Source organism: Barbatula barbatula (genome assembly GCF_947034865.1).
Source record: "Barbatula barbatula genome assembly, chromosome: 21".
Lineage (NCBI taxonomy): Eukaryota > Metazoa > Chordata > Actinopteri > Cypriniformes > Nemacheilidae > Barbatula > Barbatula barbatula.
Window position 1 is genome coordinate 11,246,298 of NC_136784.1, and position 24,781 is coordinate 11,271,078.

The following is a 24,781-nucleotide window of genomic DNA, read 5'->3' on the forward strand; positions in this document are numbered from 1 at the left end:
CAAGTATGTTTAAACAGTTGTCTTGTACTTCTGTTTACACGCTCTCTCCTTGTCTGAATCAGGACTATGAACTCCAGCTTATGACATTTAGAGCTTTTGTGGAATCAACCCAAAAATCCCCTGTGAAAAGGAGGAGGATGCACTCTTCATCTGATGTCATCACTCAAGAGGTAAACAATGAAACAAGGCGATAGAACGCGGTGTATTGTAATAAATTTACTTTAATCATGTTTTTCTGCTACTTTACAGTTCATGGATCTACGCACACGCTATACAGCGCTGGTAACACTGACAACACAACATGTCAAGTATATCAGTGATGCACTACGACGGCTGGAGGAGGAAGAGGTGTGTTTTTAGAAATTTCTAAGACCCTTACATTCAGTCTTGAAGTACTTCAGACAAACGAGATGCTTCTGTCTTGTGTACAGAAAGAGGTAGAGGAGGAGAGGCAGGCACGAGTCGGGGAGGTCTCAGAGCTGCTTGGCTGGGTAAAGGGTGTGCAGGATCGAGCGGGCAGATCTACAGAGCCATCACTTGCTGCACAGCAGGTATAGTTTAGCTAGAATAGTAATGTTTTTTTAGGTGCTATTCAGGCAAAACTGTACTACAGGTAGTTTGTATGAAAACGTCTGTCTCTTTTCTAGGCCATAAGTGAGCAGTTGGGAGCTAAGAAAGAGGAGGTTGCTGAGGCTATCAGGCGCACACAAGTCTTCCTAATGTCAAAGCAGGCCAGCAAGTGAGTCTTCTTTATATTGTCTTCGGTACACAATGACAGAGATTCTCAAACTCTGGTACTACAAATAGTCTATGGAGTACCAACACCACGTTTTAGAGGGGATTAGGTTTGAATGTATTATTGTTTCAATTAGAAGTGAAAATACTTCAATCATTCAAAGCAAGCAATAATATTTATAACATAGACTGTTTTATCGGATAAAATGGTTTGGGCCTCATAACATGTGGTGATGTTGTTGCCACTGAAACAGTTTATAATACAAACATTAGAAAAGAGATGGAAAAATAAACCTTTTAAGAATGCTTAAAGATTCAATGGATTGAAATAGATGCCGTCTATTCTCCTCCATTTACTGTAAATTGATTCACGGCAAAATATATATTCAATAAATGTATTTTATAGTGTATATATCCAGAAAAATATATTTAATAAATATTACCAGATAAATATATTCAATAAAAGCATCCAGAAAATATATTCAATAACATTATCCAGTAAATATATTCAATAAATGTCGTTAAACTGAGGTCCTGACTCTCTGTGGTCATTAAAAATCCCATATTTGAATAAGAGTAGGGGTGTAACCCCCGGCATCCTGGCCAAATTCGCCTATATACATCATGGCCTCCTAATCATCCCCATATGTACCAATTGGCTTGGTAACTCTGTCTCTTCTCAATCAATAAACTGGTGTGTGGTTGGCGTTCTGGCGCAATATGGCTGCCGTCGCATCATCCAGATGGATGCTGCACATTGGTGGTGGTTGAGGAGATTCCCCCCTTCAATGTAAAGCGCTTTCAGTGCCCAGAAAAGGGCTATATAAATGTTCATATAAAAGCGCTTTTCACAATTTGCATTTTGCAAATGTAACTAATTATTTGTATTATTATTAAATGCATCTAGCAAAGAATCCAGAAAACCTACCTGGGTGTAAATGATTAGTATTAGTATTAGTCAGCTGTGGCCTAGTGGTTACCTTACCCCTGATTGCTCTGCAGTAATAATACTACTTGTAAGTCGCTTTGGATAAAAGCGTCTGCTAAATGACTAAATGTAAATGACTAAATGTAAATGTAAATGTTACTCAGATATTTGTAAACAACTTTCTAAATAATGAATAACCACTTAATATGTCTAGTATACAGTGCACTTATTAATCCATTCCATGTGTCCTCAGGTTGTCCGCAGAAGAGCGTGCCCAGGCGGCTTACCAGCTGGATGAGCTGAAGGCCACCTACAGTCAACTGTGTGACAGCTCTGCTGCCCAGTTACAACAACTGGAGCAACAGCTGGCCAAAGAGGAGGAGCGCAAGGTACAGTTAATGCCTCAAGAGGAAAACGCATTAAATCGGGTTGTCAAACTGCAGCCCTGTAAAGCTAATGAGCTTTTGGGTGTCTGCTTCAGCACACTTCCTGTAATCCTAAAGACCTGATTCAGGTGTCTTTGATTGAGGTTGGAGCAAAATTGTGCATGACACTGGATCTCGAGGACTGCAGTTTGACACCTGCGCTTTATATAATGGTCTCTTCTACGATCAAGTCTGGTCAGTGTGCTACAGAAATGCATATGTGTGAGCCAGAGCGAGTGTATCACTTTTGTGTTGTCACGTGTGGTTTAACATCCATCACCATCCTCATACACATTACAGACGTTTACTTAACAATTGTAACAAATTAATAGCATGGTGTGAGAACTGAATCATTTCCATTTACCACAACATGCCTGATGTCATGTCACCCACACCATCCTTAAGTGTCATATTAATAAAGCACATTTACTTAAAGCAACTCATTGGGTCATTATAGTAGAATAGTATGACAGCAGCTTTTGGTCAACAAAAACTGCTCGTGTAGCACCATAGAATGCTTTGTATTTTTGCTTTTTTAATCACAAAGCATTGGGTTTAAATAGAAAGTTTCCATTAATCATTCTATAGACACATTTCATTGTATTAAGGCACATGCAGACATCAATATGTGCCTTAATGTGATAACATCCACATGTTTTGTTGACATGTGCAGCCACAGGCAGCATTGTTTAGAGTGGATTCATACATTAGTCATCGTGTAGTGATTACTGTGTGAACAATGGTGTGTTTGTGTTTGAATAATAAAGGTTAGATGTGTAAAAAAGACAGATTCATAAAGGAATGATTGGCAATAGATTTCCCATGGATTGGTACAGAATAAGAGACTATGCAAACCTCCCCCTCACTGTTTGAGCATGGTGTGTCCAGGTCACAGCTAAATGTTTGTGTGTCTGTGTGTGAAACTGTCTGTTTTGAGTCCATGTCTGTAATACTGTTATTCTTTGTGGAACTTAATCAGCATTTTGCTTCAAAATCACTAACAGCTGCCGGGAGAGAAAATGTAAGAGTTTAGAGTAAGAAAGAAAAGTAGTCAGAATACAGATTTAAGCAGTAAGACAGACACCTATAAAGATCTTCATCTACTCATAAGTAAGCTTTTAATTTTTAGCTTTTTGAACCAGAAATGAGGTACGAGAGGCATAGTATGAAAATAGTTATTAAATATATTGTAGTAAGCGTTTGCTAGTCAGTCCCGGGCAGCATTTCAGGCAACTGGAGTGTGGCATGCAGATCGCTAACATCCGGCTTCTCACCTTATTACGTCTCAAACTGCCGAAACCTCGGCCTGTCAGTGTGTGTGCGTCTAAGGACAACCGACGGTAAGTAGTGCTTGCTTTCTCTCTTACAGTTGCTTGCTTTCTGACCTAGCAATTTGTTCAAATGTTCCATCTGTTTTATTTCTCCTCTTTGGCTTCAAAGTATTTTAGTATATTGTGAATTAAAAAAAATGTACACACTGCAGTGATATTTTCCCAAATAGTTGCATGTTTATTCTTTTAACTAGACACTCGTAAACAATTTAACTAATTTTAGGGTTAATTTTAGAATTAGTATTTTTGGGTTAAGGATACTTTTAACTATTCCTCCTCCTGTTTGGTGGTGGTCATTTTTTCCCAAAATGCACTGCAAAATCTAATTAGAAGAATTCTTAAAGATATGATATTTATACAAAGTATTTCTTTTCATAGGGCCAAGCAGTCATCGCTGGAGTAATTGACCTTGGAACGATGGAAACCTTTCCAGTTTTCCAAGCAGCCCAGCGTGGTCTCATAGACCAGGACACCAGTCTTGTACTGCTGGAAGCACAGCTTGTCATGGGTGGTCTATTTCACCCTGATTCCTCTGATACCATCTCCTTAGACAAAGCTCTTGCCTGCAATTTGATTGATATACACACCCACAAATCACTGGTTGAGTTAGAAACTGCACTATTACTTGTCAACAAGGTACAATTTACTGAGAGTCAAGTATTACCAGTAGTAACTGCTATGGATGACGGTGTCATAAAGGAGCTGGTGGGTCTCCGTATACTTGAACTACAGGCGAGCACCGGCGGTCTCAAGTTTTGTGGAGAATTGGTCAGTGTGGATAATGCAAGACAGAAGGGATTGCTATCCGCCACACTTTTCAACAAGTTGCAGTCCTGTCTTAACCAACGAGAGCTAATCGATCCTAACATAGCAGAAAAGCTAAGCCTGGTTGACTTTCGTCGACATTGTGTTGTCAATCATGAGACGGGACTGCAGTTGTTTCCAGTTAAACAGAAATCAGGAGGAACCATCTGCTTACGCTCTGGAAGAAATGTGGGACTATTTTGTGCTGTTCAAGAAGGGCTCATTGACCGACATGTCACCATTCGACTTCTGGAGGCTCAGTTGTTTGCGGGTGGGATCGCTGACCCCCGATCAGGACACAGATTGACTGTGAATGAAGCTGTGCGGCATGGCCTGATGGATCAAGACTTGGCCTGCACCCTCATGGCACGACAGCTACAGGCAGGAGGAATAATAGATCCAGTCAGCAGGGAACGTCTACAGCTAGATGTAGCCATACAAAGAGACCTCATCTCCCCTCGCATAGCTTTGCGTGTGCTTGAGTCTTCCCAGTCTTTTGTAGCAATAGTGTGGCCAGAATCAGGAGAGATGCTCCCTGTAAGTGAAGCGTTGCAGCAGGGTGTTGTCAATAGCGAGTTTGTCCTGAAAGTCCTGAGCAGACGTCATTCTGTTGGTGCATTATATCTACCAGAAAGTGGGCAGGTGGTGACTCTAGATCAGGCCAAGGAGGTGCTTAAACCACATGCACTGGGTGTCCTTAAACAGACACAGGTTCCAGATGTTCTGACTCAATCAGGTTCTTTATATATAAATGAATTGAGTTTGGGCTCTGCTTCCTCTTCAACTGCCTCACATGCAGACATCCCTCATGACTCTTCTGTCACAGAGGAAAGCAGGTCAAAAGAGCAAGATCAAAACAACCTTCTTACTAACATAATGACACACAGTTACATTGATGCTCACTCAGGAGAAAGACTTGTCCTGCTACAACAAGAATTGGTTGAATTGCTGTGTGAAAATGTTAAAATCTCAAACCTTGCAAGACCAGTGCAACAAGACAACCCTTGCAACGTTAGAGGAGACAGGAGGGCTGTGATTGTGTTTCAAGAAGATTTGAAAGAAAATGTTTTGTTGTCAGAGGAGAATGATGAACTCAAGACTGATGTCAGCATGAACAATTATATGGGAGAGACAATGGAAAGTGCAGACAAAGATCTTGCACTATTGGCAGACACAGACAGGGCCTTTAAAGAGCCCTCACCTGAAGATCACTGCCAAGGGAAAGTTCAAATTTATGACAAACCCAAGAATAAACAAGATGCAATCAGCAACAAGAACATTGAAGTGAGGAAACCTGTAGGAAAAGTTGAGGAAAATATTGCACCTTTGGCAGACACAGTTGTGAAACAGTCTTCAACTAAAATGGACTGGCAAGAGAAGGTGTCATCAGGAAAACAAAAGGAAGCCAAGATTAAAAAATATGAAATTGCCAGCACAAACACTGACATGGAAGAGACCATCAAAAGAAAAGAAGAAGCTGTTCCATACCTCATGAGCAAAGAAAGATCCTTTATGGATCGTTCATATGAAGAGAACCAGCAAGAGAACGTTATGTCATCAGGAGAATGTGAAGAAATCAAGAATATAAGACAAGAAATTGCCTATATAAACACTGAAATGGAGAAGAACAAAAGACAGGAATTTTCCATGAAAAATGTTGATGTAGGAGAGACGATTAAAATAGAAGACAGTGAACTTGCAGCAATGTCAAGAACAGACCAAACCTTCAAAGAGTCTTTATCTAAATTGGTTGAGCCTGAGGTAGAAGTTCTGTCATCAGGGCAATATAAACAACCCGTAAATATTGAAGATAAAATGGTCTGCAAGAACACAGAGGAGAGACATAGTGTAGAAAAGGTTAAAAAAGATATCACACCTTTGACATGCACAGACAGAGAAATGACTAGCAAGATTACTGTTACAGAGAAGTTTGCAGTAGAAAAAGGTGAAGGTTTTTCACCTTTGGGGAGCACAGACTGCATCTTGATAGTACCATCACATCAAGTAGACTGTAAAGAGAAAGTTCTGCTATCAGGAGAATATGAAGATCCAAAAAATCAGAGGGAGAACGTTTCTAGGACAAACACTGATATAAGAGATAGTTTTGAAACAGCAGAGGAAGGTCTTCCACCCGTGGAAAGCACAGACAACATAGTTTTAGACCTTTCACTTGAAGGGGACTGGAAAGAAAAAGTTAAATATCAAGAACCCAAAATTATGAAAGATGAAATTGCCTGCAAGACTACAGATTTGAGACAAAATACAGGAAGAGCAGAAGAAGATCTTGTTCCCTTGACAAGCACAGACAGAGTTTTAACTGAACCTTCATACAAAGATGACTGGCAAGAGAAAGTTTTGTCATTAGGTAAACATGAACAACCCAAGATGAAAAAAGATGAAACGACATGTAAGAACACTGATATGGAGGATGTTGTACCCTTGACTGAGACCGGTACAGCTTCTCAATTGGGACCATCCCTAGTAAAGACTAAGTCAGAGAATGAGACATCTCAAAATGAGAGTTTATATTCAACACTCAATGAATCGAAAAATAAGGAAAGTCTCAAGATGGAGCAACCAGAGGAAAGTGAAAATGCTATGGAGATGACTGATCAAAAATTGCTTGAAATGAGTGACAGGGGTCCACACGCTTCATTACCTGACAGTGTAAAAACAAGACAATATGACCCATCAGAGATAAAGATGCCAAGTGATGATGTGAAGCTTGAGTATATGGCTTTGGAATTGCAACAAGATGGTCTTTTAACTGTAGGTGGTCAGAAAGTTCTCTTGAATGAGGCAATGGCCCAGGGTTTGCTTCCAGGTCATACCGCTGTGAGGCTTATGGCAAAAGCTGGTCTTTTTGGTGGTTTCTTGGATGCTCGGGCCTGCAGGCCACTTAGTTTTGAGGATGTGATGCAGGAAGGCCTGTTGGGTGAGGAAATTATGTCCAATGTGCTTCGTTCAGAAAGAATTTTAGCAGGTGTGGTAGATGTGGAGCATGGTCGGATCTGCTCAATAAGGGATGCTGCTAATGCAGGTCTGTTGGACGCAGATACTGCAGCTCGTCTTCTTGAAGCCCAGGTTGTTTCAGGGGGAATAGTTGATCTGCGAAGAGATAAGAAAGTATCGGTTACTCTTGCGGGCAATCTTGGATTGATCGAGGAGAGTGGGAAGGAGGAGCTTCTCGCACTAGAAAAGTCTTGCCGGGGAAAAGGTTCCAATCCAAATGCAATGCACACAAAGTTGGCACTACAGCTTCAGATGAAGGGTGTGGTGGACCCAAAAACTAAAACTGTTGTGTCTCTTGAAGAAGCCTTTCAGAAAGGCATAATTAGACAGGATGAGGCTGAGAAGATTTTCTGCCAGCAGGTTGCAGAAGGTGGCATCGTGCATCCAGGCTCTGGCGCTCGCCTTCGTGTTGTGGATGCACACGAACAAGCCCTCGTCAATAACACAATTGTTCCAAAGTTAGAGAAACTTGAAAAGGCTTTCAAGAGAAAAGAACAATTGCGTTTGGATCTAGATGCTACACTTCTCCAGGCATCTGTAGGCTCTATTTATGATAATGCATCAAAAACAAGAATTACTTTAACCAAAGCTGTCTCCAAAGGACTATTAGATGAAAACACTGCAAAAGAAGCCATGACCTCGCCCTGTGTGAAAAATGGTTTGTTGGACCCTAATAACAGTCGTATTGTACCCTACTCCGAGATGATAAGCCAGGGAAAAATTGACATTGAGACAGGGCATAGGTTCCTCGAAGTGAGACCGTTCACTGGCATTCCAAATAAACACACGAATGAAATGATGACGTTACCACAGGCAATTAAGACAGGACAAGTGGATCCCATACCTGCACTGAGAGTACTGCAGAGTCAAGCTAATACAGGTGGTATAATTGATATTCTCAGTGGAGAGCGTTTGTCACTTCCAGAGGCTGTTAATAAAGGCTTTGTTGATGAAAATATGGCTAAATGTATTGCTACCAGTCAAATATTGAAAGGGGGGTTGCTTGATCCAGCAACCAGACAAAGGGTCTTCAGCATTACCGAGGCAATTCAGCGAGGGCTGATATCTAAAGAAATGGCTGAAGAGATTCATGAGAGCAAAGATGAGACGAAATCAACAAACTCAACAAATAAAACAACTTGTTCATCTCTTCCTCATGTGGTATCAGGTCAGGTTAGCCCTCATAGAAGAAAACCTGAGATAGCTGTAGCAAGTACACCATTACCATCTCTAACAGGGGCTGATATGAAAAGTGCTGATCTTCTGAAAAAAGACAAGCTTGAAATAACCTCAAGTGTTGATGTTTCTGAGCACTCTCCTGATTCTCAAAGCAAAGAACAAGTGCTGGATGCAAGCGTATCACATGAAATGGTGATGCAGAAGAGCCTTGATACATCATTAGAGGTCATCACTCAATTTACTTTAAAGGCAGAAAAAAGGCTTAAGCAGGCCATTGATGAGGTAAAGCCTTCAAAGTCCAAAGGCATCAAATCAATTCAGCAAAGCCCTGAACAGTTTCCCAAGATGTCTGAGATAAAATGGCAAGAAGTGGCCAAAGACAACTCGGCACCTTCGCTAGACCACACCAAAGAAATAGAATGCCAGAAACAGATAGCAAATGAAGGTTCTATCTCTAAGACAATACTTTCAAATACGACAAATGTCCCAAAAGAGCAAAGCTTTCATGCAAAGCAAACAGAAAGACAAACCGAGATTCAGATGCATCCAGTAACTGAAAGTGCAGCAGGCCCAGAAAACATTTTGTCTGCGACCACAGATAACTTGGAACCCAAAGAACAAGCTACATATACAGAGCAAGTAGAAGTGCATAGTTTCAAGGTAAATACACATCAGTCAGGGTGTGAAATGGAGGCAGATATGGAGAGCCAGGAGACTCGATTTGATGTGAGTGCCTCCACTTCCACAAAGACAGTTGGAAAGGTACCAGGAAAGAAGAAAGGCAGGGGGAAAAATAGCAAGCAAGCTAAAATGGAAAATGAAAGTAAAGTGAAGCAAGTTTCATCTGAGGTTTCTCAAACTTTAGTTCCACCAAACATCGAGGTTGGTGAAAAAGATGCTCTTACCACTGGTCAGAAGGTAAATGATGATGAAGTAAAAAAGGACATCAGAGTAAAGTTGTCAGAGATGGCTCAAACATGTGGTAGCTTTGAACCTATGCCAAGGAAGGAGGGGAAGCTTCGTGTCAAAGCTTTGGAAATTAACACTGCTACAACTGCTAATGGAACAGAGACCTCCAAACAAGAGTCTGATCATCTGCAGTTTAATGTAAGCAATGCAGTGCAAAAAGAGAAGGCTCAAACACAGCCCTGCACCACAACATCTGTGGCAAAAACTGAGCAAGAACAAGAAGCTGTTGATACCCCTAAGGATCTTGGCCCAGAACAAGAAAAGAAAAAGAAGAAGAAACATAAAAGTAAAAAAGCTAAGCAAATGGTTGTTGTTGAAGCAGGAGGAGAAAGGGATGATGATACTGAGATGGAACAGAAGACATTGATTCAAGAGGTCCAGTCTCAAAGCAATCAATTAAATGAAAAGGAAAGCCAAGAGAATGTCAGCCAAGCAATGACACAGAAAGAAGTACTTTTGATGAAGGCTAAGGAAAGCATTCTTAGGAAGGTGTTTGAGCGAGGGGTGAGTGAAAAACAAGCTGCTGAGGAATTAGAAGTGATGCGGCAAGTCGCAAGTGGTGAAGAATTGTGCATGGCGTCCAAAGATGAATCCGTTGAGAAAAAGAAAAGCCGTAAGCCTATTCAAAGTAAGGAGGAGGATGATGAACTACACCAGACACAGCAAGAAACAAAGGATGAAGAGTCAGTGATAAAGATGAGGGAGCAACTTCTACATGCATGGTTTGATTCTCATGCATGTACAGTTCAAGAGCAGATTCATGAACGTAAGGAAGTTCAATATGATGATCGTAAAAACACACAATTGAGCGGTGGTGAGAGAAATCCACAAATTACATTGACTGAGGCTTCAGATGAAGTTGTGGACATAAACCAGCAAATACCGGTTTCAGTAAAGAATTTAGATGTGCAAGGAAGTGATAAAGGAGCAGAAGAACAAAGTATGGGGACATTACATGGAAAGACAGAAGATGGGAAGATGTTAGATACCATGCCCGAATTGGCCTTATCATCAAACACTTCGGTGACTGACGGACACGAAGACATAAAATCAGCAGCCTACGAAAGTGTCCCTGACATGACAACAACAAAGGACTCTGAAGACCTGCAAACTACCAAAACACCAACTGACAAAGTCGGCAATGAGCCTCAGCCAGACAGAGATGAAGAGCTCACGTTTGGTGATCATGATGTCTCATTTGAACCTTCCATCCAAGAATTAATACAATCTAGAATTTCCCTTATTGAGGAGATCCCACAGCTTGACACCACAAAGAACAAAGGTGTGAAAGAACATGTAGAAAGTTTAACGGAAGAGCAGTCTGAAGAAACTCAAATGGAAACTGAACACATGAACATGGAATCTACAAAGTCTACAAAGGTAAGCCATCTTCCAAAAATGTTCTATAGTTTCTGAAACCTTACTTTTCGACTTTTGTGTTTTGAAATTAAATTTCCTTTCTCTTTCAGTCCTCACTAGCTCGTCAGGAGTGCTTAGAACATGACCAACAGATTGTGGCCCTGCTCTCCATGATCAGACATATCGAGGTCCGTATAAACCAGCAGAAGCAACAATCTGTTGGACGGAGTCTCATCGCACTTGATGACATTATCAATCAGACGGAGGTAAAAACTCTTTTGTGTAACAGTAATTCTTCTGAATAGTTGCAATGACAAACCTAACAAGGGTTGTATTAATTTTCATTTGATTCTGTTTTCAGATTCTTGGGTTGGAAATTAGTGACCTAGAACCCCAAGTGCACAAAGAGACTGATGCAGCCAAGCATCTGCTGAACTCTAACCCCCAGGATGTCCCACCTCAGTTGCTTATGGCCTTGGAGAAAGATGAGCGAAGCTTAACTCGAGGATACAGTGCAGCCAAAGACCTTGCCCAAAATACTTTGCAGAGGTTGCAAGCACAGCGAGAGGCACACAAAGTTAGAACAATTCTTACAAATAATGTTTGGTGTAGTACCTTTATACCACATCTGTTTCTTTAAATTATGTTTGTGAAATTTGGATATTGTTGCAGGAAACCGTTTATAGCCAGCTAAGATCTTTAGAAGAGCAAGTTGACATCCTTCTCAGCTGGCTTAAGAAGACAGAGACTCAAATAGAGAAAGGAACTGGGGAAGATGAGCAGACAGCAAAAGATGAAAGCATTTTTGATAAGATCATTCAGAAGCAACAGCTTTGCGAGGTAAAACATAATCTGTGATATTATATTGGGCGATTATAGGGATGGTTATCATTTATTCACCTCTAGGTGTATATAACTTTATATGACTTCCTTCTGTGGAACATATTTTGAGAGGTTTTGTGTTCGTACAATGGAAGTCAATGTAGGCCAGTGTCGATTGGTTACCAACATTCTTCAAAATATCTTCTTTTGTGTTTTGCAAAAGAAAGAAAGTCAGAATGACATGAGGATGAGTAAATGATGACATCATTTTTATTTTGGGGTAAATCCCTTTAATATAGCTAGTTAATGCGGCATTTCAATGCATTTACATTGTGATTTCTGATGTTCTTCAGGATTTACAGAATTCCTTTACAGCCCGATCCAAGGAAGTCAGCTCTGTGGCGTTTAATATTCAGGTGTTTATCTCTGAGCATGCCCAGGACGTGTTGCCTGATAAGAGCAGGCATCTCCTCGGACAGTTGGAGCAGCTACAGAGGGTCTTCCATCAGGCTGTTGGTCACACTCATGCCAGAGCACAGGCACTTTCAGCCCAGCTGGTGAGAGAGAAGGAACGAATGAGGGAAGAACTAAATGAAAAAGAAGAGAAACTGGAAAAAGAGAGACAGACGACAAGGGATAGAGAGGTTTGCAAGAAGATGAATAATTGCTTGCGATGCCATGTTAAGAACAAAAAGAATGTGTGGTTTTTGCTTTTTACTTTTGTTTTTTGCTTTTAACTTTGGCAATACTAAATCACAAATTAATCAAAAGCAAAGCAAGTACTGTAAGTAAAAAGTCACTACTGAGCTTTCTGGATTTGCACATTTAAAATAATGTCTACATGCATGTCAAAATTATTGTTTGCTTTGTCAGTAATGCTTACATTGTTGTTCTCGTGTTTTTGTGTTGCTATCTGCATTTCAAACTTTTCCAGCTGTATGTTAATGGCTGTAACACGTGTGTATTAACCTGTCTGCCTTGCTCTTACAGATTGCCTAAGAAGAGACGTTTGGAAAAGACACATTTTTTAAAGTAGCCTCACTACTGAGATGTTTTTGTCTAAAGTCTTTTGTTTGCTTCACTGGCCTATTGAGAGTGTTGTGTTGGATGTTTTGTGTGGTGACTTTGGACACATCATGATCAACCAGTGTACATTGAAATCCTTGGGCTGTGTAAAATTCTTTGAGAGTTTGTGGGGGTGAAAAGGAAACCATATGATGAGCACTTTGTTCAATTATAATGAATTACATAATAATTGATCAAATGCAATGTTGTTTTTTGGTTGTTCTTGCTTAATTGACCTCTTTTCTTAATGGTGGGATGTAGATTGTGCAGCAGCAGAAGACAGAATGCTCTCAAAAACTGGAGAACCTCACGATGTGGTTGGCTGGTGCTGCCACCCTCCTGGCCAATCAGAGAGTGGGTGATGATGTAGGCACATTACAACAGAAGCAAAAAGAGCTTAAGGTGAGACACATCTCACATTTGCTTTTAAAAGGCTATTCCCTGTAAAGTATTAAGTTACTAAATAGTTGAAACAGCAACAAAAATTGATGTTTGTTTTATTCTGTCTGTATCCTATATATAACAATAGGAGGTGGAAAAGGACCTTCAGACCAAAAGTGACTCATTGATGGAAACTATGCGTTCAGTGGAGGAATTCCTGGCTGAGCGAGGTGATGGTTTGAGTCCCGAAGAGAGGAACAAACTACAGGGGGCTCTATCACAAATGAAAGAGCAACACAACTCACTCACAAACTCCATCCAGTCCTCACTGGCTCAGGTGGACACTGCCATTGTCACAACAGTTCAGCAGAACACACAGAGAGTAAGCTGAGCTTCATTTCTTTCGTTTGTCTGTATTTTTGTATTCTTTCAATAATTGTCATATTTTGCTTCTACTAAAGGCAAAAGCAGAGGAGCAGATGCAGGAGACGCAAGAAAAAATAGACACACTGTTCAGAGAATTGTCATCGCTGGATGAGTCGAAGAGGAGGTCGCTTGGAGAGACGGTGAATGACTCTGCATTATCTGGACCTTCAGAGAACACTCTCAGTTCTCACAGTGATATGCTTCAGGTCAGAATCTTAAAGGGATGTTAATCATTCTTTATTGTCATTTTCAGTCCGTTTTAAAGTTCAGATATCTTTTGGAGATGTTTATGGAATTAGTTTAGTCAACTGTATGTATGTTATAAAGTCAGTTCGAAGGACATCTGTTTTAAAGTACAATATTAACACCGCGTCTACACCAGACGACAGAAGAACGCATTAGAACCCATTTTAATTTAGAATTTTGTCCACACTTGATCTGGGACCGTTCCGGTCGCGTCCAAGTGTACTGTAGACATGGTGTCAGTCAAATCTTAATATCTAAAATAAGTTCAACCTGTTTTCACTAAAAATAAGTTCAGCTTTAGAGGAGCAGAAAATCCAAATGAAAATTTTACATAACCTCATGCCATCCCAAATGTACTGTATATGATTTTATTCCTGCAGTTGAATACAAACAAGTAATTTTATCTGAAACTGCCGTCTTGGGTTCCAAGTTAACGTGTTGAAGCACATACATTCATCATTAAAGTCATCCAGTTACCTCCAATGGTTTAATAAATATCTTCTGATGCGAAATGAAACGTTTTTGAGTGAAAGGATGAAGATTACTTCGTAAGCAGTATGTTGTGTATTCATGTAAACATACAGTACATTGTGGTACTTTATTGACTTAAAATCTCAAATGCCTGTTTTTTCTCAAGAAATTAAAGAAAATTAAATAGATATACAAATATAGCTGGGATGACATGAGAGTAAATTATGAATTGAGAGAATTTTCATATTTCGGTGAACTACTCCTTTAAGTTATTTCAATCAGGTTTAAAAGTTCGAAAAGTTTTTGTATTGTCATCACCAGGACAAAGTTCAACAAATGCTTTGTTGTTTGTTGATTCCACCAGACTGAGCTGCAGCAGTTACACTCTCAGCAGGGTCACCTGCAGCAGGTCGCCCAATCTGTCCGTTCCCTCCTGGAGCAACCAGACTCCAGTGTGCCGCCAGAGGAAAAACAGCGTCTGCGGGCCAAACTGGACCAGCTGCAGAGTCAACATCAGGAGAAACTTCAGAGCTGTCAGGATAAACTGAAGTGCTCAGATGCCCTCAGAGAAGAGCTCGCCAAGTTTGTACAGGAGCACGGGAGCCTGGGAACATGGTTGGATCAGAGCGAACAAGAGCTATGTTCACTCGGCGAGGGAGAAACGGACGCAATGGGCCTGAAAGACAGGATAGAAGAGCACAAAAAGGTATAAACAGTGATGATGACTTACAAAATGGCTTTAAGCGCAAGACATTAACTGATACAAAGACGACATGGAGGAATATAAAATGTAGTGTTACTCGATTCATTTATTTGATCTCCATTGCTGTGCTATGTTTGTGTTATTGTTAAAAATATATATTTTACAGCTTGCAGAGGATGTTATCTGTCACAAAGCAGACCTGCGCTTTGTGACCATCTCTGGCCAGAAGGTTCTTGACTCTGTCCAAGGGTCTTTGGAGAAGGGTGGCAGTACGGATCCAGCTCTGGAGGACACCAGGCAGCTAGTGAGCGGAAAGCTCCAGGTTGCCACACAGCGCTACAATTCATTACACAGTAAGGTGGGTACAACCAGAAGTCTAAACCAGCATGCAGTGAAAGTTGTTAAGATTGATAATTGATTCTTGTCTGTTCCTTTCTTCAGTCCTCAGAACTTGGCACCCGTCTCTCTGGTCTCCTAGAGCGATACCAGCAGTACCAAGATGAGGCTGGATCCTTAGACTCGTGGCTAAGCACTCAGGAGAAAAATCAGAGCATACTTAAGACCAGCGGAGAGCAAGCAGACCCTCAGGCCCTGCAGCGAGCGCTCAGTACCGTGCAGGTCAGATGATTTTGCCAAAATATTAGAAGTACCAGATTACTTGAGTGACACTTATCATTAGTAATGCTTCTGCTGAATCACCTTCTCTTATGTGGTCTTTTCTCAGCTTCTACAGGATGAGCTGGCAGAACGTACGGTACAGCTCGAGAAGGTAAAGAGAGCAGGAAAAGAGCTGGTCAACACACAAGAGTCCCTTACTCTCAAAACAGCAGATTTTAACAACACTACAGGTACATTTATTCCCACTTTAAACTCATTTTGAAACTCCAAGCTAAATGCTCATTTGCAATATTTGTAAATATTGTTCCTGAGCTGAAGTAATAGATATATCCCTCCAATACTTGTTCCTGGTTGGTGAATAGTAGCATTCCGTGTTATCTTTTTTGCATTAAGTGGGATAATGCTAAGTCAACATATAGTATGTTGCCAAAATGTACATCTTATTTACTGGAACTGCTTAGCGTTATTGTATATAATTTCCATATTCTGTTTAAATTATACAGTTTTAGATTTCTAGTGTAATTTAAATTATATTTTTATTTAGATTACCATTTTTATTTCAGATCTCTATAAAGACTTTGTTTTGATTGCTATTATTATTTGTAAATATTATATAAATGTTTTCATATTTTTAAATAATTTAGTTTTTTTAGTTAATTCGATATTTTTTCATTTAATTTTACAGTTTATTTTTTATTTAAATAACTATTTTATTATGCCTTTTTCTGTTCTTCAGTCGAAGAAAAAACTTATCAAACCTACATATCACCACAAGTTGTATAATGTTTATAACTGTGTATGTGATGAATACACAAATTGTGTTTAATTTTAATGTTAGACCGACTGAACATTATCACTTACATGTGTCCAAAACTTTCCCCTTATCATTTCAGATGCCCTGGAGAAGCGCTTTGAAACTCTGTCTGATTCAGTGACACTAAGAGCCGATCAGCTCCAGACGGCTGTTGCCCAGTCAGTCAGCGTTCAGGAGGGGCTGAAAGGACTGCTGGCGTGGTTGGACGGCCTGCCTTTATCTTCCGGCCCAGTCCAACCTACTGCCCAAGCAGTTCAGGAAGCCCTGACACAAAATCAGGTAATTTGTTATTATCATAGGCAAACATTGTTATTTCGCATCCATTTCTTATAATAAAAAATAAAAAACATGTATTTTTCCTTCAGAAAATACGTCAGGAGCTGCTTTCGAGACAGGGCAGCGTAGATGCCACGTTTGACTCTGTAACCAAGCTGTTGAAGTCTGCAGATGCATCAACCTCATCTGCCCTGCAGGGGGCACTGCGGAACTTGACACAGCGCTATACAGATGCCCAGGCTAAGCAGACAGAAAGAGAGACTGAATTACGTGGACTTTTACCCAAGTTGGAGAGCTTTGAGCGCCAGAGCGCAGACGTCCGCAGCTTCACGCAGAGTCGAGAAAGATCGCTGACCCCACTGGGACAGCCAGACTGCAGTGTAGAGGACTACAGACTGGCTGTAGAGGTAAGGGAATAAGGTTAATGCATATGTGACTGTTCAATAATGTCCAGTTTAAAAAAACTCAATGGTCTTTTTCTTATTAAAGGAGATCAAATCTGAAATTGCTCAAGAGTCAAATCAGTTGAAGTCTTTTGTCGAACTTGGCTCTGACTTGAGTCAATCTGGGGTCCTCGCCAATGTCCAAAATCTTCTTGACACAACCAAAGATGTTTCCGAGGAGTTTGCACGCCTGGAGTCCAGTGCCAATGAGAGGTGAGTTGAGAAAGTTGTGTAAACATAATTTCTCTCTTCGGATAGAAGGGAGTAAGCAAATATAAAGGATTTGGGAGAATCTGTTAAGAATCAGGCACTGTGCCTCTTTGAAAACCTTTTTTCCCCCATTTGGGACTATAGTTATTAAAGACCTATTCACAAATTTACTCTGTTGAGCTTTAATCCCATCATAATAAAAACAATTCAATCTCTGACATGTGACAAAAATCTCATAATAACATTCTCAGGCATATAAATAGTGTCATGCTAACCTAATTTGACACTAAGTTTATTATGGAAAGCATTCTGCCACATTACTTCTCAAGACAGATCATTTCAGATGCCCCCAGAAAGGCATCATACATCAGTCAGTTTACATGTTCTTAAAATCTGTCTCCTTGAAAACTTGTTAGTGGGAAGTGGGATTATTGTTATATAAACTAAAAGTAAATAATAGCATGTTAGGATATAACCTTCGACCCCAACTACTGCTAACAATAGTGGAGGCGTGCTGCCCACACAAGAGTCTGGAGTGGAGTCTGGCTCTGTTTAACATCTCACACTGACGCCTCATCTACAGTATCACCATAGACTTAAAATAGGCACCTCTTATGTTGACTTATTCATAGAAAGGATCATTTGCCAAACGTGTGGTTGTGTTAATTCACAGTAGATTTCAGCTGTAAACAAACTCAAATTTTCACCTTATTTTAGTGTTTGTTGTTGAAGGAGAGTCAACAGACAAGGGGGCAACATAGAACGTATTTGGAAATAATTGTGATACAATATATTTCTTTTTTTTACTTTTCATTTAAAATATTTTGTAAACTATTAACTAAACCATTAAATATTTAATATTACTAATAATATGAATTATATATTACAATTATAGTCCTAACTAATATTACTACTAGTAAAAATAGTTATATATAACTGTAATTGTATAAACCAATATTAAGAATAATTGTAAAACGTTTTTTATTCTGTGAGGTTTTACATTTTCTGTTTGCATTTTTTCTTTGTGAATTTTGGGACGTATCGCTTTCAATAGGTGTCCAAGTTATTGTAACATTGTATGATTTTATTTGTTTATCGTATGATTTCAGTTGTTGGATGCAGTCAGAAACATCAATGTCTAGCAAAAAATACAGACTTTCAATGAGTTTCACATAGGTTCATCAAATTGTTTTATGTAAATAAACATAAAGTTTGTGTCCTCTTTTGTGTCTTTTGTTCATTTAAAGTGGTATACATTAATCTAACTTGTGCCGTGTCCTTCACAGATTCAACTCCATTCAAAGCTGCGGCCAGCAGCTGGCTCAGTTCCGCTCAAGGTCTGGCTCCCTCCTCAGGTGGCTGCAGGCAGTGCAAGAGCAGCTGCCTTCCAAAGAACCCAACCTCAGCACAGAAAGCCTGCAGAGACGAGCACAGCAGCTTAAAGTACGACCTCACTTCTCACTATTCACAGGGATTAGACACCAGCGTCTGTTTTTAGTAAGCGAGCTTTATTTAACATGTCTCGTCCTCCTCCCAGGATCTGCTAACGGAATGGGAGACCCAAGGAAGCCAAGTTCAGGAGTTGAACAAGACCAGTTCGCAACTGGAGAGTCAGATCATTAGCATCACAGCACCAAAGCACAAAGCTGGTGAGAACAGCAATAATGTGGAGCCGACACTGTGTTTGTTTGTTGTGTTGTGGTTTTGCAGGGATGTCACAGAAAACGTTTGGTCCCAAAAGGGCATCTACCACAGTCTTTCGCTATTTGGGGTTTATATTTGTGTGTGTTGGGTGACAAGAAAGTTTTAGAACTTGTAGACCACGAATGTTACATGCTTATAATTAACATAATGAAAAAATGCAATATATATTGAATGTCTTGTAGTTATATTTATTTTTAAGTAAACAATGGTCGGAAGTATATGCCTGTTACTGAGCATGCAGGTTCTTACTAACAAAACTGGTGACAATATGTCCAAGCTGTGTTTATTGTTTTGTTCTTTGAGCTTTATGTGTTTGTTTGTTCTGCTCAAGCATGTATTTTGATTATTGTGCAAGTGTCCGAGCGTGTGTGTTTGTGTGTGTATCTCCCAGGTGTTCCCCAACATAATGGTTCCAGTCCCAGCAGTGTTAATGGCATTCACACCTGTAAAGGTGAGTGTCTTCCACACCTTAACATCACTGAAGGCTTTTCTCCTTTTATCCTCGTTAAGGCAGAAGTATGGTCCGTCCTTCCGCGCATAATGCAATTTTTGTCATCAGATGGGTCCGCGGTCATCCGTGCAGCTCATTTTTTGAGACCGCGCGGATGTGACTCGTACAACAGAGCATGTCAGAAAAAGTGCTCTAGTCCACTAGGGGTCAATACACACACAGACAGTGTACAGTGTACCGCTCAAACCAAGAACGATAAGCTTAGCATAAGCTGTGTCCCAAACGACATAATATGCACTTAAACTATGCACTAATGACTTAGTCATGAATGCAGTAGGTCTGTGAATGACGCGACTCAGCACCGCCCTGTGACGGTCTGGTAGAGCAAAAATACTCATTTGTACTGCGCATGTGTCTAACGTCCGTTTGTGCATTGAGATGGATGCGGAAAGTCAAGTATACCCATGCCTTTAAACTCCTAAACAATTTCCACTTGCTTTCACCTTTCATTGAAACTCCTCCCCTCTCTCTCTCTCTCTGTTAGTCACTCTCCGTGTTATATTAGCCATTGCTTCTGTCCTGTGCTGTTTGTTTGCTTTTCGAGTCTGTCTGCGTACCGTCAGTTTATGCTGTCATTTGCTGAATCTTCAGCTTTAATCTCATTATATGAAAAGTATAAGGCACTTTTCACACAGTGGGTCCATAATAGTGGCCTAAAATGAGAAAAACAATATCTTGTTAACAAATGGTAAAGTAATAGTAGATTTAACCTTTTGATGACTATTTCTTTTATAAAAGAACATTATTTTAGTTATTATTTTAACTTTTTCTCCCGATGCTTCTGGAAATGGTCTAACTGATGTTACATCGAGGGTGTTTTCATTATAAAGCTAAAATGGTACTGTACTTACATCAGCGATTCTTCCCTCTAACCCTCTAGACTTGACAGAGATCCAAGTTGCAGTGGCCGATGTGAACAGCAAGTATGAACAGCTGGGCAGCGACTTAACGGAGAGGAAGGGTAAACAAGAAGCCTCCCTCGACCTGCATTGGAAAGCCAGAAAGGCCGCTGAGACTCTCGTTCAGTGGCTGGGCCCTCGTGAACAGAGTCTGACACAAGGGCAAACTGCATCACCCTCACGCCCAGAGGTGGTGCGTGCGCAGGCCCAAGAGACCAAGGTAATTTATTTTCTGTGAGATATTTTACCGTGCTTTTTCAAACTGAAAAAATATGCGACAGTAGATTGTTCCAGAAAACAAGTATGGGCAATGCCTGTAATTTTCTCAGACTTAAGTGTGGCTATCATTCTACAGTATGTCATTATATCGTCAGTAAGATGACAGGCGGATATCTTTGTCCAGGCTTTAATCTTCGAGCTCACAGAGCATTCTGGGAAAGTGGAGGATCTCAAGAACCTTCTAAAGCAGCTCATTACAGAAAATCCAGACTCTCCTGAAGCAGAGATGTGGAAACGTCAGCTTGAAGACATAGGTCAGTGAAAAAGTGACGGCAGCAGTCTTTTAAATATAATGTCCCTGCATAAATATAGCTGTTCAGTTTAATGGACTTTATCGCCACAGCAATTACTTTGTAAATGTTTAATGACGCACTACACAGAACAATGCATTCATATTCATTTGTTGGTCATGGGTTGAATACAGGAAGCAAATAAGTTATTTTAGCTCCTAGAAAAGCCCTTCAATCTTACAGGTCAGATATTCCGAAGTTCGGTTAATAATTTCTTTTTAGCAATATGGTGCTCTCGAAGACCAAAAGCACCAATAATTTTCTATCCAATCAGAATGCTTAATTTTAAAAAAACATGCAGATGCCTAGTACACCCGGGTTGTCCTCTGAATTAGACAACAATGTGTTTCACATATCTGTCTCTGTACGCCACCAAAAATGTTTTTGTCCAAACCAAATTGCTATGTGTCTTGTATCATAATCATCATTAAAATAATGATTCACGATCAATCATGGGACCCTAGAATGTTTGTGTTGCCATGGTTACCAGTGCAGTAATGTTACTATGGTTTCACAGAAGCACCCATACTGATTTCAAAGATGTCTTATAAACAAGCCCACTACTTTCCCTTCTAGACTCACGGTGGAAGAAGGCCAATGAAACGGCGGCACAGAGGCAAACTGAATTGGAGGCGTGCGCTGATAGGCTGGGCAGTTTTGCAACAGCCGCAGGTCAGCTTGGCCCGTGGCTACGAGAGAAGGAGCTGATGATGAGTGTCCTGGGACCGCTGAGTATCGACCCTAACATGCTTAACACGCAGAAACAGCAAGTTCAGGTAAAGTGGTTTTGGGAAAAACAATTATGTTTAGAAATAAACAATACATCAAAAATAATTTGTTAAAAAAGTTTGTTTTCCTTTTTTGCTAAAACATCATGAAGTTGAAATTTCCTTTCAGTATACAAACTGTTTAACTTCTTTCTCCACCTCAGTTCATGCTACGTGAGTTTGAGACTCGGCAACCACAGTTTGACCAGCTGACACAGGCAGCGGAGGGAATCTTCTCCCCGTCTGCAGATGAAAGTTCTGGAGATGGCGAAGACCTCGAGGAGGTGAGAAAGGAGCTGGCAGACATTTCACATCAGTGGGAAGACCTCACCTCTCGCCTCACCGGCCGCTCCCGGCAAATCGAGCAGGCGCAGGGGACCAGCGAGAGTTTTCAGGCTCTTCTTAGGGAATTGTCTCAGAGCGTGTGCGATCTGGTCGAGAGACTTGATGCGCAGGCATCTCTAAGTGCTCAGCCCGAGGCGCTGCGCCGGAGGCTTCAGGAAACAGGGGAAGTTCGCGCAGAGCTGGAACAAAGACGGGGTCAGCTGACGCAGGCTGAACAGCTGTGTGCAGAGCTCAGTGCGATTGTGGCCGAACCGTATCTTAGAGATGAGTTGCACAAGAGACTGGAGAGTGTGAGCGGTCCTTTAAAGAGTTTAGAAGAAAGAGCCGGTGAGTAGAGTCTGTTATGGACCAGTTGCCGTTTATGGATAATTTGATTAGTTTTGCTTTCAAGTGTGTTTTATATAATAATAATATATAACCATCATGCCTTTCACTGTTGTCTTTCAGCTGATGGTTTGTCTCAGCTACAAGCTGCCCTGTCCAGCACTCAACAATTTCAGCAGATGTTCGATGAGCTTCGTGGCTGGTTAGACGGGCAGGTTGAGAATCACAAAGCTGCTATTTCGGAACCCCTCCCTTGCCAACCTGATGCCCTGAAGACCCTTCTCGCCCAACAGGAGGATCTCCAAAAAGCCCTGGCACAACAACGTGGGTCTTATGAGCTCATCCATGGCGAAGGGTCATCTCTTCTAGCGTCCCTCCCTGCTGGAGATGAACGATCTGCCTTACAGACTCGTCTAAACACCCTACGCCACGATTGGGATAGCATGAACCAACAAACCACTCAGAAACACACTCACATTAAAGAGACATTGTCACATGCCGAGCTGTACCAACAACATCGCAATGAACTTGTACCTTTAGTGACGGAATACGAGGAGAGAGAGGCAGAAATCCAGCTGTCGCTGGACCCTGCTGCATTAGATGAGGCTTTGCAAAAAGCTAGACAGTTGACCCTTGACTTGGATCGTCGTCGTCCCCTCCTGGATTCTCTGAACACCGTAGCGGATCAGCTGCTTGACCAGGGCTGTGCCGGTGAAGAGATTGTGAGGGACGAGAAAGCCCAGTTTAACGGCAGAGTGGACGGGCTATCTGAGCGACTCCAGGAATGCACGGCCCAGCTGGAGGAGTTGGGAAGCAGGCTGAAGGAGTTTGAAGATGGAAGACAGACTGTGGAAAGACGACTCGAGGCAGCCAAACATCAGATCGAGGTGCAGGAGGCGCTTGGACCGCAAGCTTGTAGCAATAAAAGCCTGGAGCGTCTACGCAGCCAGCAGGAGTTGTTAAATTCTGTGCAGCCGCAGGTGGTTTACCTACGGAATTTGGCTCAGGGGTTGGTGCAGGATGCACCTCAGATCTCTGGGGCCGAAGATGGCGGCAGGCAGCTGTTGCAGCAGGCTCTTGATACGGAAAGGGAGTTTGAAGAAGTTACAGAGAAGGTGAGAGAATCTGCACATGATCAGTAGTCTCTGGAATGTGTTAGGAGTGAGTCTGTAGACGGGATGTTATATATATAACCTCATCTGAAGTTTATGTCTGTGCATGTACGTGGTTGCCGAAGTAAGACACAATCTTATTCTGGATAGAGGTCCCGATTTGGCTTACATATTCCAAAGAGTGTGTTGTAATGGTTTTGTAATCAAGTGTTAGAATTTCATAGAATTTTCAGTTTCTTATGAATTCTATATGAACATATTATTTTAGGAAACATCCAATAGATTTCTATTAGAGATGCCATTACCAATGCTATTATAGATGCTATTACCGATACTAAACGTTTATCGACCAATTATTGGCCGATATCTCGGTGCATCTCTAATTTCTATACTGCAAATGTCTTTCACAGACTGAGCAATGCTGCTCATCACTGGAGTCCCGTTTACAAGGTGTGGGAGAGGTCCAGTCAAGTGTGCGTGATGTGTTCTCCCGTCTGGCTGACTTGGACGATGAGCTGGACAGTCTTAGCCCTGTTGGACGAGATGCTGACTCCTTGGCCTCACAAGCAGATGCTGTCAGAGGTTTTCTGAGCCGACTCAATGCCCTCCGCTCTGAGCTCGAGGGTCATGGCGGAGACTGCTCCGCTATGCTCCGTAGAGAGGGCAGCTCTCCTGATCTTCTAGCTCTCAGGAGAGAGACTGAGGCCCTGAGCAGACAAGCTGGAAAGCTGGCTGAGAGGGGCCAGAACCGTCTGGCACTCATAGAAGCAGCTGAAGACCGTGTGAAGGAGTTCTATGCACGTCTGGGTGAGCTGCAGGGGTTGCTGGGACAGGCCGAAGAGGTGCTGAACACACAGGCTGTGGTGGGGACAGAGGTAGAAGTCCTCAAACAGCAACTTCAGGAATTCAAGGTAAGAACAGATGATTGGTGACTTTGATGTTTGGATTAATTTTTGGTTTGGAAATGCACTGTGATAAGCACTGTTTACTACTAGTGTTTATAAAGAATGCATGTTATCTAGGCAGGACATCTTCCTGGGCTGTGTTTGAAATCAAACCCCTATACCCTTATGCTGCAGTCATACTATGATTTTAATTTCATTTACTTTCATTCATACACAAGGAAACGCTGCAGACTAAAATGAAAGCTCCTACGAAAAAAATTTCATTTCGGCACTTTCCAAAGTTTGTTTTTGGGTCAAGTTTGGTGAACTCTGACCTGCTGACATTGGAATCCATGATGTTTTAAAAAAAAAACATTTTAGCATATGATATGATGATATATCTAATTACTGCCCATTTTCCAAAATTAATTTTTCCTACATTTCTTTAC

The 24,781-nt window shown here is 41.2% G+C and overlaps 1 protein-coding gene across 4 annotated transcripts in view; it reads left to right on the plus strand.

Moving 5' to 3' along the window:
• macf1a (microtubule actin crosslinking factor 1a) overlaps positions 1-24,781 on the plus strand; it is a 140,516-nt gene that overhangs the window by 74,315 nt on the left and 41,420 nt on the right. For all 4 annotated transcript variants that reach the window (XM_079484509.1, XM_079484510.1, XM_079484512.1 and 1 more), the window contains 29 exons: positions 63-170; positions 250-348; positions 432-551; positions 648-739; positions 1,917-2,052; positions 3,798-10,763; positions 10,853-11,008; positions 11,104-11,319; positions 11,415-11,582; positions 11,918-12,208; positions 12,891-13,031; positions 13,159-13,392; positions 13,472-13,642; positions 14,518-14,859; positions 15,023-15,214; positions 15,298-15,474; positions 15,581-15,704; positions 16,368-16,567; positions 16,654-16,971; positions 17,054-17,220; positions 18,504-18,660; positions 18,755-18,866; positions 19,313-19,372; positions 20,313-20,551; positions 20,735-20,864; positions 21,477-21,676; positions 21,832-22,339; positions 22,460-23,451; positions 23,859-24,359. In XM_079484509.1, coding sequence (XP_079340635.1) covers positions 63-170; positions 250-348; positions 432-551; positions 648-739; positions 1,917-2,052; positions 3,798-10,763; positions 10,853-11,008; positions 11,104-11,319; positions 11,415-11,582; positions 11,918-12,208; positions 12,891-13,031; positions 13,159-13,392; positions 13,472-13,642; positions 14,518-14,859; positions 15,023-15,214; positions 15,298-15,474; positions 15,581-15,704; positions 16,368-16,567; positions 16,654-16,971; positions 17,054-17,220; positions 18,504-18,660; positions 18,755-18,866; positions 19,313-19,372; positions 20,313-20,551; positions 20,735-20,864; positions 21,477-21,676; positions 21,832-22,339; positions 22,460-23,451; positions 23,859-24,359 — 13,317 coding nt within the window. The remainder of the gene's footprint in view (positions 1-62; positions 171-249; positions 349-431; positions 552-647; positions 740-1,916; positions 2,053-3,797; positions 10,764-10,852; positions 11,009-11,103; positions 11,320-11,414; positions 11,583-11,917; positions 12,209-12,890; positions 13,032-13,158; positions 13,393-13,471; positions 13,643-14,517; positions 14,860-15,022; positions 15,215-15,297; positions 15,475-15,580; positions 15,705-16,367; positions 16,568-16,653; positions 16,972-17,053; positions 17,221-18,503; positions 18,661-18,754; positions 18,867-19,312; positions 19,373-20,312; positions 20,552-20,734; positions 20,865-21,476; positions 21,677-21,831; positions 22,340-22,459; positions 23,452-23,858; positions 24,360-24,781) is intronic.